An 18,134-nucleotide genomic window follows, 5' to 3' on the forward strand; every position below is an offset into this window, starting at 1 on the left:
TAAATGAGGAAAAATACATTCTGCAGCAAAACCTCCCACTGTTGGCTGTGCATGGTTTGGAAAAAGAGTCAAAAAGAAAACTATGGAAATCCTCCTAAAAATTCATATTGTAATTTTATATTTTTAAAACATCCTTGGGGTTTTCCTTGTTGCTGTTTATTTCATGCAGCTTCATCCATTTCAAATTGTTGCAGAATTTAGCACAAATGTGCTGGAGAAATCAAGAGGTAAAGGTGCATCTAAAAGTTAGGTCATGCATGACACAGAATAAACAGAGCCCTACTTAAATGCTTTATATGATTGCAACAACGTATGCAGAGTATGACTGTTTACATTTGACTGACTGCCTCGGAGTTACAGGAAGAATAAATTACAGATATCATGCTGCAGCAATGGTTAGGAAATTGCATCAGCCATTGCTGCTGAGAAAATAAGGTGGATATGCTTTTTTCCTTTTTTCCTTTCTCTTATCTTGGCAGTTGGCCTCCTTCATTCTCATTCAACTGTGCTCTGTCTGTGGTAATGAATACTCACTTTTATGTTGGACAGGATGAAACCTAAACACTTTCTTTCACTCAGTTTTTTTCTTGCTATTTACCCCATAGAGTTCTACTAGCAAATCCTGTCACTTTTTGTTAGTCATCTTTTATCTTAAACTCTCATTTTTGCCAGCTATTTCAGATGGAAGGGGAAAATTGAGATTAGTTGGCCTTTGCTCTATTTATAATAACACATAAAAAATTTTACTTGGAAGCATTTAGGGTTTCTAGACATTCAGCATAACTAACACAAACTGACAAGCAAGGAAATGAAAATGAGGCCACATCACAGGCTGGCTACACCTGGATGATTGTTATAGAGATTGCACAGTTTAAGCACTCATCTGGTTAGGGATTTAGGACCAAAACGTCAAAGATATTTAAAATGGGTAGTTAGGAGCCTAAATGCCTTTGAGAATCTGGGCTTCACAGCCTTTTCCAATGCCTCGTCTGAAATCCAATGAAAATCTTGCTGATTTTAATGGGTTTGGATCACACCCTAATAAAGAAGCTGGCTCCAGGAGATACTGGGGATAGCCAAACTTGTCTGAGGTTCCTGAATGTTGCAGACTAGCTGTATAAAAGAAAGGTTAGTTTGATCTAGGTTCATGCTTAGTTTTCGGAACACAAGCTCCATATGGAAACAGGCTGGTGACATGAGATTTCCCAGGTGTAACGTACAGGGCACAGGCAGGAGAGAACAGACAATACTAAAAGCAAAGGGATAGAGACCAAGGATGAAGGAGAATGGGGCTACTTCCTGGCAACAGGGACTCACGGAGGTTTAGCTGAGGTTTTTGCAACTGGAATGGCTTGTGTGCAGTTTTTTTGATACTTTTGAAGATAAGCTGAACTTTTGTACATTTTGTAAGTTAATAAATAACACAAGAAAATTTGCTGAATCATGCGTTTCTGTTCCAACAGGGAAATGACCCAGTGAAAAATTCCAAATCTGCTACTATTCACCCACGAGACAATTTCATGTTTATAAAACTGTATTTGTCTGATTGTATCCCTCTTCTTCAACCCTGTGTACATTTCTTGTCATCTTAGATTTCCAGGGTAGGAATTGTGTCTTTATATGAATTTGTATAGCCCCAATCCTGACTGTAGCCTCTAAATGTTACTCACATTCAGTGTATGGAAATTGAATTAGTCACCTAAATTGGATATCTTCTCTATTCCCCAGCAGTGCAGGGAGCAAGACAGTAAACCAAACTCATGGTGTATGGGGAAATATGAACTATGTCGGACATTTTGCATTCTGGGGAGCTTTTTATAGTAGTTCTACATGGCAAGTTCACTCCTGTGTTAACTGGACATAATCTGCTTTAAAATTTAGTTCTGTCATTCTTGAGGAAGACCTCATCATGATGTTCCTATTACGCCTCTGTCGTTTAGGGCAGTGACAAAGTCCTCCACTCCTGTCTGTTTCTGGCAAGTCTTTCAGTGGTTCCCCAGCTGTGCCCCACGTTTTTCAGCTCGGCTTCCAGAGCTCTTCACCATGTTGTTTTTGGGCGGCCTCATTTTTGCTTGCCTTCAGGTGTCCATCTTATTGCTACTCTGGTGATAGAATCAGTTTTTATCCTAAGCACATGATTGATACATCTCCAACGCCTCCTGGCAATGATGGTGCTCAGATCCTCTTGGCTGCACTGTGTCAATAGATCTAGGTTTGAGATTGTTCTGGGCCAAAAGATACAGAGGATTTTTCTGAGGCAGGTTGTATGGAATGAAGACAGTTTGGTCATGTCATACTGTTTCAGTCCCCAGCATTCCACACCATAAATAGTATTGAAAGTACGCAGCTCTGATAAATCTTGAGTTTGGTTTTGATGTTGTATTTTGATGACTTCCAAACTGTATTTAAGCTCCTGAAGGTGTTCCTGGCTTTATTGATTTTGTTCCGGATGTCCTGGCTTGTTCCACTGTCCTGGCTGATGGTGCTGCCCAAGTATGTGAATGTTTTTACATCGGTGAGACCATAATCCTCTATCCATACTGGTGATGGTGAGACAATATTAAATGTCATGATATCTGTCTTATTATGGTTGATTTTCAGTCAAATTTGCTGGCTGAATGCATTGAGTTGAGTTGTTTTTTCTTGTATATGGTGTAGGGTATGTGATAGGAGAGTGACATCATCTGCGAAGTCCAGGTCTTCAAGGGAAGAGAAGAGTGTCCATTTAATGCCTCTTGGCATGTCTTCTGTTGTACGCCGCATTACCCAGTTGATGGCAATGTTGAAGAGGACTGCAGACATGACACACCCTTGATGTACTCCTGTTTTGACTTCAAAACTGAGCTCACTGTGATCAACACTACATGTAAAGTTGAAATAGAAGCTTTTGATGACATTGATTATATGGAAAGGAACTCCATATGCCCGCAGAATGCGCCATAGGCTGGTCCTGTGAATGTTATCAAAAGCCTTCTCAAAGTGTATGAAACTTATGTAGAGTTGCCGTTGCCATTCTAAGCACTGTTCTGTTATGTTTCATAGAGTGACGATCTGGTCTGTGCATCCACACCCTTTCCGAAAACCAGACTGCTCTTTTCTGAGAATGCTATCAACTGTCTCTGATATATGCTGGACTATGATTTTACAGAATACTTTGCTTGGCACAGATAAAAAGTGTGACACCATGCCAGTTATTACAATCACTGAGAGGTCCTTTCTTTGGTATCTTCACTATAACCCCATTGGTCCACTCATCTGGCACTTTTTCCCTTTCCCAGACTGATGTAAATAGAGGGGCCAGGATAGATGCTGCTAATTTAGGATTTACCTTGAACAATTCTGCATTCAAGTTATTCTTGCCAGGAGCTTTCCCATTTTTTAAAGGATTTGATGGCTTGAATGATCTCTTCCTTTGTTGGGGTGTCTGTGTTGATATCAAGATCTTCTTCTGCCTCCTGGATGTTTGCTTCCTCTTTAGGTGGCTCCTTGTTCAGCAATTCTTTGAAATGCTCTGTCCAGTGCATTTGTTGTTCTTTTTGGGTTGTTAGTAGGTGGTCCTTGTTTGTTCCTGATGAGAGTGTTTGCTGGTGTCTGCTGTTTACCCCTGATAAGCCGCATCATTTTGTAGACAGTTCCTTGTTCACCACAAGCAGCTGATTCATCTGCTTGTGTTGCCAGATTATCAATATAATGCCATTTGTCCGCTCTCACAAGCCGTTTGGCCTCCTGGTGTGCCTTGCTATTCTGCTAATGGTATTTATCCTTTAGCTTCTGGGATTTTGTCTAAAACTTTTTTCTTCAGGGATCATCTGGTTTCTATGGCATTCCATGTGCTGGGTGTAATCCACTCTTTCCTTCTCTTCTGCCTGTAGCCTAGACAGGCTTCACTGCTCTGTTTATAAATTGCTGTTACTTTGTCCCACTTCTTGTTGATCTCCTCATCTGCATTCCCCTCCTCTTCATTATGGTCTTCAAGTGCTTGAAACATGTTCTTTAACTGCAGAACAAAGGCTTTCTGTATTTCAAGCGACTTTAGCTTGTCAATATCATAACGTCTATGTCCCTTGTTTGGTGGACTCACACTTCTCAGTTTTAGCTTGATGGAGACTGTCTTGCTGCCAACATCTGCACCCCTTCTCACTTTCACATCTGTCAGTGAGCGTTGCCATTTGCCATTGATCACAATATGGTCAATCTGGTTCTTATCTCTGCCATTTGGAGAACATCATGTCAGCTTGTGAATTTCACGATGTTCAAATAGGGTTCTGCTGATGACCAAGTCATTCATATTACAGAAATCAAGAAACCTTTCTCTGTTTTCATTCATAGTGCCACACCCATGTTTTCCCATTACTCTGTCGTTGTTTGTTTTGTCCTTACCGACCTTGGCATTCAGGTCTCCCATGACGATAGTTAGGTTGTGGCGTGGTACTCTCTCTAACTCCACCTTTAGTGCAAGGTAGAGTTTGCCCTTTACTTCTTCATCACTGTCATTTGTCGGAGCATAACACTGAATCAGGGTGATATTATGTTTCCCCTTCAGTCTGGCTCTCATAAGTCTGCCGCTGATGGATTTTCATTCAAGCAGGGAATGCTCCACTCCCTTCTTCAAAAGGATGGCAACACCCTTGTGGTGTTGTCCATCATCCCGTCCAGAAAACAGCAAAGTTTCTCCCAAGGCTGAATATGCCTGATCCTGTCCATCTGCTCTCGCTGACACCCAGGATGTGTAAGCTGTAGCATCTCATCTCTGCTGTGACCTGAGCTAGCTTCCCTGCTTCATACATTGTCCGTACGTTCCAAAAACCAAGTCTGGTTTTTATCTTGGTGTTGAGCACTTCAGTCTTCATGCCAGTGGCTTCCTTTTGGCTTTCACCACTGGCAGTCATACAGCTCATAGACTCCTAAAGGCCATCACACATAGTAATGGTTCATTTCTCTGTTGCTGTTTCCGTAACATATTTTGTTTTTTACGGGACAGGGTTGTTAGCTCTGTGCCTAACCCCCAACCTGGAGGACCAGAGTGTCTGTTTTGTCAGTCCCCTCCCCGACAGACCAATCCGGCATGGTTGAACCTACCAGGAGCAGAAAGCCCCCGCCGACACAGACTTTGGGGATTGTTAGAGTATGCAAGCTGTCCTGCCACGACAAGGCACGGACACCAGAGGACAGAGGAAGACATCAGGGATATTGTAAAAAACATTTACTCACTTTCTTGTAACTTGTTCTTTGAGATGTGTTGTTCACATCCATTCCAATCAGGTGTGCGCATGTCGTGTGCACGGTCGTCAGAAATTTTTTCCCTTAGCAGCTCACATCGGGTCGACTAGGGAGCTCCCGGGGGTGACGCCTTCATGGCACTCAATATATGACCCTGCCGACCCAATCCCCGTTCAGTTCCTTCTTGCTGGCTACTCCGAAAAAGGGGAAGTAGGGTGGGTATTGGAATGGATGTGAACAACACATCTCGAAGAACAGCAGTTACAAGAAGGTGAGTAACCCGAGTGCTTGTTCACACTGATTTCAAACAGGTGACTCCCAAGCTCTCCCCTGGAGGTGGGGTCGGAGTTAAGGAATCATTGATTGAAACTGCTAAATCTTGACCCGTGGAACTATTCTGGATAGTTGACAGTCTAACAAACCCTGAGTATTCTTAGCCAGCTGCAGACCTTTGGACCTCATACTAGGAGGAACTCTCATCCTACTTCATAAAGGAAGTTAGGTGAAACTGTAGTAGTCTCTTTGGCCCTAAAGGAACCAAGTCAAATAGCAATCATTCCACCATATGTGATGGAAGTTGGCCCAATGATGGAGGTAGAGGTCTTGAAAACAGAGATATTTGTTTCACTACTGTCACCTATGTTGGCAGATAATATTTTACTCCATAATTATCTTAGCTCATTATATCTTACTGGACAGAGATACTGTATATGTACAGTAGTACAACAGTCTTATAATGATGTAATATATAGAGCAAATGTTAGACCAGGAAGAGCATCATTAGACTGGCACCAAACTTGGTTAGATAACCATGGAATAATGTCCAGCCTAAAGCCTGGCAATAAAAAGCCCCCTCTCTCACATAATCAGTTCAGTGTGTCCTGATCACATGTCCCAGAAAGCATCTGTCCCTTATGCCTGTTTGACTTTTTAAGTCCAAGTTACAAAACACATTAGCTATTCAAAACTATTCTTTGAAAATCTATGTTTTTAATGTGAATGAGTAATATTTATTTGTATTTTCTTTTTATTTAAAACCATAAAAAGTGCCCATATGCAATCTGAGTTGTCTGCTAATTATTACAAATCTAACATAAATTCCAGTCATCTCATTACTTGTACCAAACTCTAAAATGAATATTAAGTGGTTCCTGCGATTATCCATTTACAAATGGGTTCTCTAAAATACAAAGTTCACCACTATCACACTAACGGTAGTTACTCTGAGTCCACCTTATGTCTTGAATTAATATTCCTAATGATTCTCTCATACCTCTGAGACAAACTTTGTGACTAGCTTAACGCATGGTTTGTCCCAGCTGAGTTCCTCAGACTAACAGTAACCAGCAATGCTTACTTCCCTCACCCCAACATAACAATACACATAAAATATAAAGTGGAAATTATTGTGTATAGAAGATGAGAGAATTAAAACTAGATGAATTGGACCTACTTGTGTCCATGATTAGGTTGCCAGTACTGAGAAAAATAAACTCATTATTCTTAGGTCTATGAACAAGCATTTGGCAGCACTGACTTTTCACTCACTTCCATGATAGGCTGGATTTGACTTGACAATCTAAAAATATTACTTTGAATTTCTGATTTTATTAGAAAGTAGATGTTTTGGTTATTTTAAAATTAAGTTTTTAATTAAATTAATGTTTTTTTCAAGAATTGAAAGTAAGCAGGAAAACAACGAAATCATGAATGCTTTGAGTTCTCTCTACTAGTGCAGGTCAGAAGATCTGACTGAGTTCTGGTGGAGGATATTTTTGTGGTGAAGGTTGCTGAGTTTTGTGGTGAGAGAAAATTAGCAATGTGACCTAGAATTCTTGTTCTCTTGTTTTATGCCGTGGTCAAAGCAGTTAGTTTCTTTAGCCTCATAAATGCTTTCAAAGTTTAGTCAAGATTTAAAAATTTTGGCTGGAAGCATGATAGTATACTGCAGAAGTAAATGGGAGATCAAAGGTGCCGTGAGGTAATGCTCCCAGTTTAACTTATAGGGGGGCTAAATTCTGGCCCCACTGAAGTCAACAGGAGTTTTGCCATTGATTTCAGAGGGATCAAGATTTCATCCAATGTGGTTATAACCTGCGGCTACAGTGTGAGAGTCTCAGGAAATGCATAAGAACATGTCCTGAGGCCTTATCAAGGTATTAATTACTCAAAACTCCTGCCTGAAGCTAATGGGAACTTCTGCATAAAAACTAATGGAACAATAGGTCTCTTTTTCAGAAAGTCCATTATCTTATCAGGAGGGAAGGAAAAGGTGTCTAATATTGTCTTTAACTCTGCAGTGTTTTAAGAGTAAGTTTCCCATTTAGATCTAGACGAATAATGATTTATAAGGGACTTATACTGTGGGGCTACTCACGCTGTCTCTGACTTCAGTGAGAGTTTTCCCATTGGCTATAACTGGAGACAGATTGCACTCTCTACATTTAGCAACCACCATATGCAGCTTTAATTTTTTTAAAGTAAAGCTACTGTTTTAATATTAAAGTTCAATGGACACAGGATTAATTGTGCCAATCTCTAAAAGGATTTTATTCAAATAGTGCAACTCTCTAATTAGAAAACTAATTAAAAGAGCAATTTCATTTCTTTTGTAATAGAGGGTCACATATGAAAAAGAATGTTCATGAGTGGGTTCTCATGGCTAGGAGCCAAGGAGACTGTGTCTGAAGTATAGCATTATAAAGGAGAGCTTCATAAGTGGGGACAGGTATAAAATGTAGTAGCCAATTACTGCATTTGTATTAAGTCACTCTCTTCTACTTCACCGCAAAGAGGTTTAGTGGTCTGCGAAGCTGAGGGGAAATAGAGTAGCAAACTTGCACTTTGGAAGTTGGTGGCCACTAATTAATAAGTCTTGTTGTTGAAGGAATATTTTGAGCCAGAGAGGAGGGAATTCAGATTTAATTCCCCACATTTAATTTTTTCCAGTGTTTTTATCATTTCCAAAACATTAAATTATGGTCAAGTGATAAAGCAGTGCAAATTACTTGGATTGGTTTGGCACACAGTGGATGTGTAAACTGAGTAACCTAGATGCTGAAATGGTAAAATGTGGTAAATCAGGAAATGCAACCATTTATTATAGGTGGCACAGGTAGTGACGTAAGGCGTTTATCTGCAGAGGCAGTTTTCTCTTACCCCGTGAGGTTAGATACTTATCCTGCTGCAGTTGCGTTGACATATCATTTACACTCCTTTTGCACATCCATTGAGTGCCAGATTGGTGTGAAGGAGTTCACAGAAGGGAGGGAGAGTTCTCCCGGAAAAGATAATACAGTCTCAGGCTGTATCATCTTCTTCAAGGAATTTCCATGAGGCCAAAGAAGAAAAACAGTATATATCCTTCTAGCCCAGGGCTGGGCAAACTTTTTGGCCTGAGGGCCACATCGGGGTTGCAAAACTATATGGAGGGCCGGGTAGGGAAGGCTGTGCCTCCCCAAACAGCCTGGCCCCCGCCCCCATCTGTCCCCTCCCATTTCCCACCCCCTGACTGCCCCCCTCAGAATCCCTGACCCATCCAACCCCCCAGCTCCTTGTCCCCTGACCGCCCCCTCCTGGGACCCCCGCCCCAACTGTCCCCCCGGGATCCCACCCCCTATCCAACCCCCGTTTCTTCCTGTCCCCGACTGCCCCAACCCCTATCCACACCCCCGACCCCTGACCACCCCCTCCTGGGACCCTCGCCCCTAACTGCCCCCCGGGACCCCACCCCCTATCCAACCCAACTGCCCCAACCCCTATCCACACCCCCGACCCCTGACAGGCCCCCCGGGACTCCCACGCCTATCCAACCCCCCCGTTCCCCGTCCCCTGACCACCACCCCCAAACCTCCACCCCATCAAACCACCCCCTGCCCCTTGACTGCCCCCCCCAGAACCCCCAACTCATCCAACCCCCCCTGTTTCCTGTCCCCTGACTGCCCCCCCGGGACTCCCTGCTCCCCGCCCCTTTACCATGCCGGAGCCAGCCATGCCACCATGCTGCCCAGCAAGAGCGGCGGGCCAGAGCACTGGCAGCGCGGTGCACTGAGGCTGCGGGGGAGGAGGGACAGCGGGGGAGGGGCCGGGAGCTCAGGGGCCAGGCAGGACGGTCCTGCGGGCCAGATGTGGCCCGCGGGCCGTAGTTTGCCCACCTCTGTTCTAGGCTTTCACCCAGATCACCCAAACACCCCTAGCAAGAACCCAAACAGGGCAGAGAGGCCTCTGCAGGGTACAGAAGAATAGGTGTATGGTACCAGGGCCATGGGTAAGCTTCTCTTTCAAAGCGAAGAGATGTGTATGCAAAGAGTCCTTGTTATGCACACACAGATCTAGAGGGGCAACCTAGCCCATTTGTTTCACCAGAATTACATAACATTTTGATCACTATGACTTATAGTGTTTGTAGATTCAGGCCCTAACATTCTAATTTGACTGGTCTGTCAGTTGTCAAGCTGAAATAGTTTGGTAGTACAGTTAAAACCTGTAAAAAGGACCATTACAAAGTATCTATCAGAGATTGTTTCTGTACCAGGTGTTACATGATTCAACAAATTATTTTTTGTCATTCACACTAATAAACGTGTTCATATGGACAGTACAGTTCAGTGACAGAGAGGGCAGGTGGGATGCTGATATAAATAATAAAGAATTGTTAAAAACAACTTCCTGGTAAAAAAAAAAAATCCCAGGTTTTGCTAAGTGCAAAGTATTTCTCAATACTGTAAAGGATACTGGAGTCCGGCAGCTTTGTAGTAAAAAATGTAATAGTGTCACTATCTGTCTTTCTGTACTGAAAGTTGAGATTACTAATGTGCCTAATTCTGTTTTTTTAATGTTGAGAAAAAAACTTGTTTGTCTTTGTTGTAGAATATTTATAGATTTATCTGGACTTAAACATCCTGTCATTCTTCCTGATGCCTGGCCACTGAAGCATAAGCTTTTGAGACACAATTTCTCTTCCTGCTTTCTTTGTAACTGCTAGCAGACTAAAAGTAACAGGGTATTAAAAGGGTGTCTTAGGCCTTCAGGTTTTCCATGAGTATATAACTGTTACAGTTATCATTTATTGTATGTGGTACAGGTAGTGACGCCTCTAGTTAAGGTTACCTTACACTTCCCATTAAGAGACTGTTTTCAGTTGCTTATAATTTTGCCAAACTTTAACGATTCAGGATCAAATTTTCCATGCCAGGTGTCTGCCTCAGGCTGAATTTGTTGTGAAAATTTTAGCAAAAGTGTTCCAGCCATTTCTGATAATGAAATTAGGGACAATATGTTGTTTTGCCCATGTTAACAAATGAACTGAATTATTTTTTTAGATGCTGTAGCCCCTCCATGCTATGGAACAGGGACTTGAAATTTAGCTGTAGGTGTGGACTCTCTGCTAGGGATGTGCCTTTTTCTGTTCCCATGAAAAACCATCCAAATTTGGCCAAGATATGGACCCCTGAAAAAATTCAGTTCACACATACTCAGCAGAGACTTAGGGTTTTGCTGCTAAATTCTGAGAAGATTCTGTGTGCACTGAGCATGCTCCAGCCCCTCACAGCTCCTATTTGCAGACCACCCCACAGACCAACTTAGCATGCTTCAATGGTCAGCCTAAGGCTGCAGGGGCTAAGCAGGACTTTTCCTGCAATGGTTCTCTGGATCAATGTGGTGCTAGGCACCAGAACTGAGAGTAGGGAAATTGTCTCTCCTGTCCTTTCAGTGCCCTCATTGTTGTCACCCAAGCAGTGAGGAAGAATCAGCCTGATTTAGAATGCAGAGGGGTGAAGAATGGGTGGATGTGGACATGAGGAAAGGGGCCTCCAGAAGTTAGACAATGGGAAGAAGCAGAGGGGAGGGGTGGCAGAAACCGTAAGCAAGGAGGAGCAGTAGGACACAGGAGAAAGTTGGGGACAGGAGCTGGTGGGGTTGGACAGGAGCAAAAGGGGAGGGTGGGGAGGAGTCTGGGGTGTATACAGACAATGAGTGTGGGGAAGACAGCAGGAACAGAAGGGAAGGGGGCAAGAATCAGGGGGCATTAGTGGTGGATAGAAAGACAGAGGTGTCTGTAACTACCAGATCACATCCCTCTCCAGAACCTGGAATTGAACCCAGGAGTCCTGAGTCCCTATCTTCCTTTGCTGTTAACAAATAGCTGTGAAACCCTCTGGCAACAGTGTGTGTCTCATCCCTACTATTGCCTGATCCACATAGAGCAGCGGTCCCCAAACTGTGGATGGGGGGTGAAGAGGAACATTTGGGGGGGCCTGGGCCAGCCCCAACGGGGAGCAGGGAGGGAGTGCCGCCCAGCCCCAATCTGCCCGCAGCTCTGCTCTGGCTCTGGCCCCAGCCTTGACCCCAATCAAGGCCCCAGCTTTGGCTCCCGACTGTGGCTTGGACCCAGCCTCGGCCCTCAGCCATGGCCCCTGCTCCTGGCCCTGGCTCCATTCTCAGCCACGACTCCCCCCGGCTCCTGGCTCCTGCCCCCGGCCACAAGCCCTGCTCCCGGCCCCTGACTCCTCTCCTGGCCACAGTCTCAGCCCTGGCCATGGTTCCATGGCCCTGGCTGCAGCTCTGGCCGTGGCCCCAGCCCCAGCCCCAGCCACGGCTCCATGACGCCGGCTGCAGCTCTGGCCCCAGCCCCAGCCTTGACCCTGCTCCTGGCTGTGGCCTCAGCCCTGCTCCCGGGGTGTGTGTGCAGACAGATTACATTACAGGTCAGGGATGCACCACATAAAAAGTTTGGGGACCACAGACACATAGGATAACTGCCTACTACTACTACCAGTTGCTCTGTTAGCTCAAGTGGTAGAGATCTGTGCAGTGAACTTAAAGATCCAAACCTTTGATACTAATTACAAAGATCTAAACCTGCTGATGACCCAAGAGGGGGATCAGAATTGTTCTATATGACAGAATTTCAGTTTTTCTTTTGTTTGTTTGTTTGTTTGTTTGAAATTAGGAAATTGCATGCAATAAACTACATTAAGGTTGGTAGTCAACCACACAAAAGTTAGGAAATTCATACCTAAGGTTGCCCATGCAACCTTAATTTGGTCCCCTTGTGCATACGCATAACATAATATTTAATTATATGATAAAAATATTATTTTTTTACTGGACACCTGCCTGTCAGGGCACAGGATGCATCATACTCTGGGAATGAATCAGGGTTGTGCAACAAATGAGACTTGGTATGAGCCCTCCATCATTTTTTTGTAGAAGTTCGAAGGTGTGTAGTGAATGAGGCAGGGAACAGCAGGAAGAGACGGATAGTTTGATGGTTAAAGGAAATTTAATTAGACCATGGAGAACTGGATTCTGTCCCTGCCTCTGCCACAAAGTTTCTATGCTGGACAAGCCACTTAAATCAGAACGTTTACAGTTGGCCACTAATCATTTTCTGGGTGCCAAATGTGAGACATTTGGGGCCAGATTTGCAGAAATGCTGAGCACTCATAACTGCACCTGGAGTCTGTAGACACTGTCCTTTGAATATATGTGTTATAAAAATGTTAAGCACTATGGAAATTAATGTCTAGTTGTTTCATGTTGGGCAAGCAAAATTAGTGGACAGTTGAGAATCCAGAAATGCCAGCCTTGCTCTGAGACTTTTAGAGATGTTTATGAAAAAAATTAGGGAAGTTTTTTGGACCAGTGCAAGTGCCAAAGGTGCGAAGCCAAATACAGATAGGAGTCTGGGGTAGGTGCTTGAAAGGTTGCAGTGCATTTCTGTGCATATTGTAGTAATAACAAAAGTGATACAAGCTGAAGTAACTTTTTACTTAGTAACATCAATAGCCATGACCAGTTCCAACCATGATATTGGCAACTCCTTTGCAAGCACCATACAGGTTGCTTGCTTGGCCTTTCACAGGATTATCTTGTCTGGATTTCTCAAGTGGCAGGGTTGACCGAGTATGTCCGCTTTGGTGATCATCAGTGATTCCAAACCTTTATCACCAAGATTTGATCTGAATTCAGTTTGTTCTTGCACACGAGGGAAAATACTCTTTCCGAGTCAGAGTTCCTGTTAGGTATTGGAAGGGTTACTTTCATTATCCAGGCCAGAACATCATAGTGTCCATTATCTGCAATATGATATGCTGCTGTTTATCACAACTGATGCATGTCAGAACAGATGATGGCATGTTATCAACCTGGTACCGAGCTCCTGCTTTGTGTCTTGCTGAAATTGATCCTTCAGCAGAGATGGAAGGTGCTGCACGAAGAATGCAGTATCATTGTATGTAGCCATCATTCTGAATGCAATGTTAGCTACTTCTGCATGTTGTAGTATAGGATCAAGCAGAAGCAGTTTCTGCGCTATGTATGTGTCCACCTCTCGGTGGTACCAATGAACTGAATAGAAGAATGGCTCCAAGTCTATGTCTATCAGCCTCACAGTGTTCTCTGAAAGAGAAGTAGGACTTGATGACTGCTGAGTGTCTGAGTTGTCTCTGATAAAATCATGTGTCATAATATCCTTGCCAGCCTTCTGATTAGAAGTGAGGTTGTACTCTACTTCGCTTTGCTTCTACAATCACTAATGACTTGGTAATCTGACAAGAAGTTCGTTCAGAAGACTGAACAGCTGTTATCTTGGTATCTGAATCAGAGATTCCTCTTTTTGCATTTGATGTGTTTAATTTGTCAGAGATCAGGATCATGTAGTCAAAAAATAGGCAATAAAATTTGTTTGTGAAAAAATCAGTAAGTGTCTTATATTACCACAAAAAATTTCAATGCCAAGTTCTGCAGTTTGTTTCAGCACAGTGATGGCGTCCGATGTCAGTTTCGTTAATTTGTCATGTTTGGCATCAGCAACCTGCTCTGTAGGCTTGCTGTCGTGATGATCTTTTTGGATGATCCCTGTTTTGCAGTGATGGTTTTGACATTGATGACTGGCGGTTGATGATGGCTACACCTGATTGGTTTTTGCTGGTGTTGCTGATCTCTGCTCTGTATGATTTTCAATAGGTTGTCACTTATAGTCTGGTTTTGTTGGCTTGTCACCTTAGCACACGACTTATTGGCACCTGTGTCAGTTTTATGTTGCTGCAAAGGAGGACGGTGCAGATTGACAAGCATAGACTTGCACTTGGTGCTGCATGAATGAACTCCTTTGGACTTAGCTGCTTCAGCCGGAGAATGTGGTCAGTAGTTCCCACTGCTGGATGAGCCGAGTCAGACATAGGCCAAGTGACAGCCAGTGTGTGCTTCAGTATCTTATGGACCTCTACGTAGGACAGCTTCTGACAAAATGAGCTCCGAGTGATGCTTGGTGTTCTTGTCAATATAACAGTAGATATCAATCAGGAGTTCATCTGTGGTGGCAGGTGAGGACTTCACACTTCTCTCAGCCGTGGTGTGCACATGTGACATGGGCAACCCACAAGAAAAGCAGATAATGTTGCTCTCAAATAAATGCTACAATACTCTTGTGCAAGACCATCATGACAGAAGCATTGTCACTTCCAAAAGTCAAAGTGTTTAACAAAGGGATTTTCCTGGCCTCCATATTTTAATTCAAAAGCTTTAATTCCCAACCTGTACAGCAACAAGATGATCACTTTACCTTTGCTGTCATCAAAATGTTGAATAACGAGTGGGAGCAGTTTGCTGATGCCTGCTTCATTGCTGCCATCGGTGGCTAGAATAAACGAGGAATGATGCATGCTTTCTGCTAGGCAGTTCATACTGTCATTTGCCATCTCTTTCATAATTGCTGTCATCTTTGTGCACACCTAGGCATATTTCCTGGTGACTTCTGAGTCAGGAAAAGCAGTTTTCTGCAGCTTTTTATTAAAAATATTCCATTTGGTTCAGGGTTTGAATGGTGTGTGGTAAATAATGCCTAGAGCCACACACTGAATGAGGAGGATAAAAATATTTTGAATAACTACTTATTCATTGAATGAGGCAAGGGTTCTGTAGAGAAAATACTATGTGGGGTGAATTAAGACTGCACAGGCACCCTTAATTTTGGCATTTCATAACTTTTGAATGTTTGACTTGGCAACCTTAAAATTCTTTTAACAAAGTTACATCACAAAAACTTTGTATTATTTTGATGACTATAACACCCAGAGACTCCAAATAGATCAGGTACCCCCACTTTGGTGGGTACTGCACAGATACATATTAAAATAGTTCCTGGTTTAAAGCATTTTAATTAGTGAGCTGGATAAACCAAGCCTGCTCAGATACACGGTAATGAATGACACGTGCACATCATGATGTAGTGGGAAGTGCTGAAAGCTCTTCAGCTGCTAGATCCTATAGGCTATAGTACTCTACGAGCTAAACACAGAACCAAGTCTCTGCCTCTCCCAGAATGACATGTGGCCCAATCCTTTCCCTTCAGTTCATACTAGGGTTGAGGATACAGCAGGTTTATATGTGTATACTCTAAGGTCTATAAGAGATATTTCTTAAACTACTTGTACTGAGGCTAGATGCTACTCTTACTTTTACATCAGTTTTACACTTGTGTAACTCTGTTAACTACTCACAATTTACTATAGTAGCAGAATTAAGCCCGGAGACTCTTTTCTTCTAGAGTGACCCTGCTGGTATATAGTTCTTCTGTAAGGAGACAACTTCAAAAAAAAGCATAAATATGTATTCTTGCTTTGGAGAGTTGAACTCTTGGAAAGTAGTGTCTTTGAGTTTATTGAACAAATGTCTTACAGAATGCTATAGAGTAAAATAAAACTTTCAAGTTTTTTTTCACTGCGGGCTTGTCTACACCAACACTTAGTTCATGGCAAACTGGGATGTAAATCTATTCTGCACTAACCTGCCACACACAAAGTGTCCCTGTGACCCCTGCTGCCACACACTAAAAGTTCCCTAATGTACTTCAATCTGTTCACGTTTCAAAGCAGGGTAGATTTCAATTTGCTGTGAACAGTATGTTCATGTAGACAAGCCCTTAGATTACAGTATCATAAAACTACAGGTGTTTAACCTACAGAGTTTTGCATCTGTTCTGTTCACTGATTGTACAAATATTCAGAGGGACACTGCCTGGACTGTAATTGCTCTGTGAATCTTTGCTTTCTTTATAGTAGTTTGAATCAAATTATTTAAAGCGAAGAACCTTAAATTTTATATTCTTCAACACAGCTGGCTATGGAAAAGGTCATGTGATCCAAAGAGTACATGATTACAGACTCATAGACTTTAAGACCACCATGGATCACCATGGTCATCTAGTCTGACCTCCTATGCATCACAAGCCACAGAACCTCAGTCACTCCTGCAACAGGTGCATAATCTCTGGTGGTGCAACCCTACAGCACATTTCTTTTTTGCTTCACAATGGATCACATATGGCTTGGTTTTTTTTAAAACAGAAAAAATACAGAAAGGGATCTGTTGATATTGCTAAAATCAAGTGTGTTGAAATTGTGAAGAATGATGGTGCCATTATTCCCTGTCAAAATAAATATCCATTTCAGGTAAGTTAATTTGGTTTATTTAAAATGTAATACTCTGTTTTTCAACATAGCTCAGTTATTTTGTATTTGTTATTTATCTTGTAGTTTGCTTCTGATGATTTTAATGAACTGTCTTCAGATACCAGGCCTGATTTCTCTCTCACTTACACCTGTTTTAAATAATTTCAGTGTAGCTAACCCAATTGACACTAGTGTCAGGGAGAATCAGGTCCATTTAGGTTTTTAAATTCAACATATGTTTTGGAATAATTCAGAAAATTTGTTTACTTCATTTAATTTCACAATGGAAGGAAAGGGCTCAGAAGGGAAAAGTTTAAACAAATTATTTTGGGTCAGATTCTCTCTCGTTTGCAACAGTGTAAATCCTAGTGAAGTATCAGAGGGGTAGCTGCGTTAGTCTGTATCCACAAAAACAACAAGGAGTCCAGTGGCACTTTAAAACTAACAGATTTATTTGGGCATAAGCTTTTGTGGGTAAAAAACCCACTTCTTCACATTTGAAGAAGTGGGTTTTTTACCCACGAAAGCTTATGCCCAAATAAATCTGTTAGTCTTTAAGGTGCCACCGGACTTCTCGTTGTTTTAATCCTAGCCAGATTACTCTGGATTTTAACTAGTATAACTGAGAATCTGGCCTCTTCTGCCTAACAGCAATGCCTACTTTTTACCAATGAAAGCAAGAAAAATTAAAAATGCCAATGCAGATGAAGGAGACAGTGCAAGAAGTTATCTAGGGCAATATGGAATCATAAGAAGTTGTAAAGTGACATGTACAGAGGGATGTTTAATTACAAAATGACACTAGGTAATTTTTTTTTTAAAAGAAAACCCCAGGGTGAAGAATAAACAAAAGAAATTGCCAAGCAAATGGTTAAAGGAACACTGTGACTATAACATATAATTTAAAATTCCTTATTTGTCCTATCAACAGCAATTTAGATTATTAAAAGTGAAAGAATTTTTAAGTCTAATTTTTCACCATTTATGCTTTTTGCATTTCACTCATTTTGGCTGATGAATACAGATTTGTTAGTTTTGCTGAGCCTGTTAGCCAAGAAATATATGTTTTATACTAGATGGTATTTACTAAGAATCAAGTTTAAAATTATTGCCATATAAACGTTATTTATATTTCATTTGATTTATTTTCAGATTGTATATGATGCTAATACACTTTACATTTTTGCGCCCAATGCACACAGCAGGGATCAGTGGGTGAGGAATCTTAAGGAAGGTAAAGACAACTTCTTAAGGTTAATATGTGAAGCCTTTAAGAGGCAAGGCAATTGCTTGAACTAGAAAATATCAAGCACAAACTTGTATGCTGTTTGTTTAATGGCTTATATATGTATTGGGACAGATTCTGCATTGGTTTATATCATACACTACAACATTCTGCTTCAGTCATGCCTCTGTAAATATGAAGTAACCTCAATGATGTCACTGAAATTATTCTTG

General features: G+C 42.0%; 1 protein-coding gene across 4 annotated transcripts in view; it reads left to right on the top strand.

Annotated features, from left to right (window-relative positions):
* Window positions 1–18,134, top strand: part of TEC (tec protein tyrosine kinase) — an 87,948-nt gene that overhangs the window by 35,646 nt on the left and 34,168 nt on the right. For 2 of the 4 annotated variants that reach the window (XM_074951448.1, XM_074951446.1), the window contains exons 3-4: window positions 16,572–16,676; window positions 17,829–17,910. The exons of 1 other annotated variant lie outside the window; for it this stretch is intronic. In XM_074951448.1, coding sequence (XP_074807549.1) covers window positions 16,572–16,676; window positions 17,829–17,910 — 187 coding nt within the window. Of the gene's footprint in view, window positions 1–16,571; window positions 16,677–17,828; window positions 17,911–18,134 lie in introns of those variants that run through there. One more of the 4 variants, XM_074951450.1, reaches the window with a different exon arrangement.

This window comes from Natator depressus, chromosome 4 (genome assembly GCF_965152275.1).
Source record: "Natator depressus isolate rNatDep1 chromosome 4, rNatDep2.hap1, whole genome shotgun sequence".
Lineage (NCBI taxonomy): Eukaryota > Metazoa > Chordata > Testudines > Cheloniidae > Natator > Natator depressus.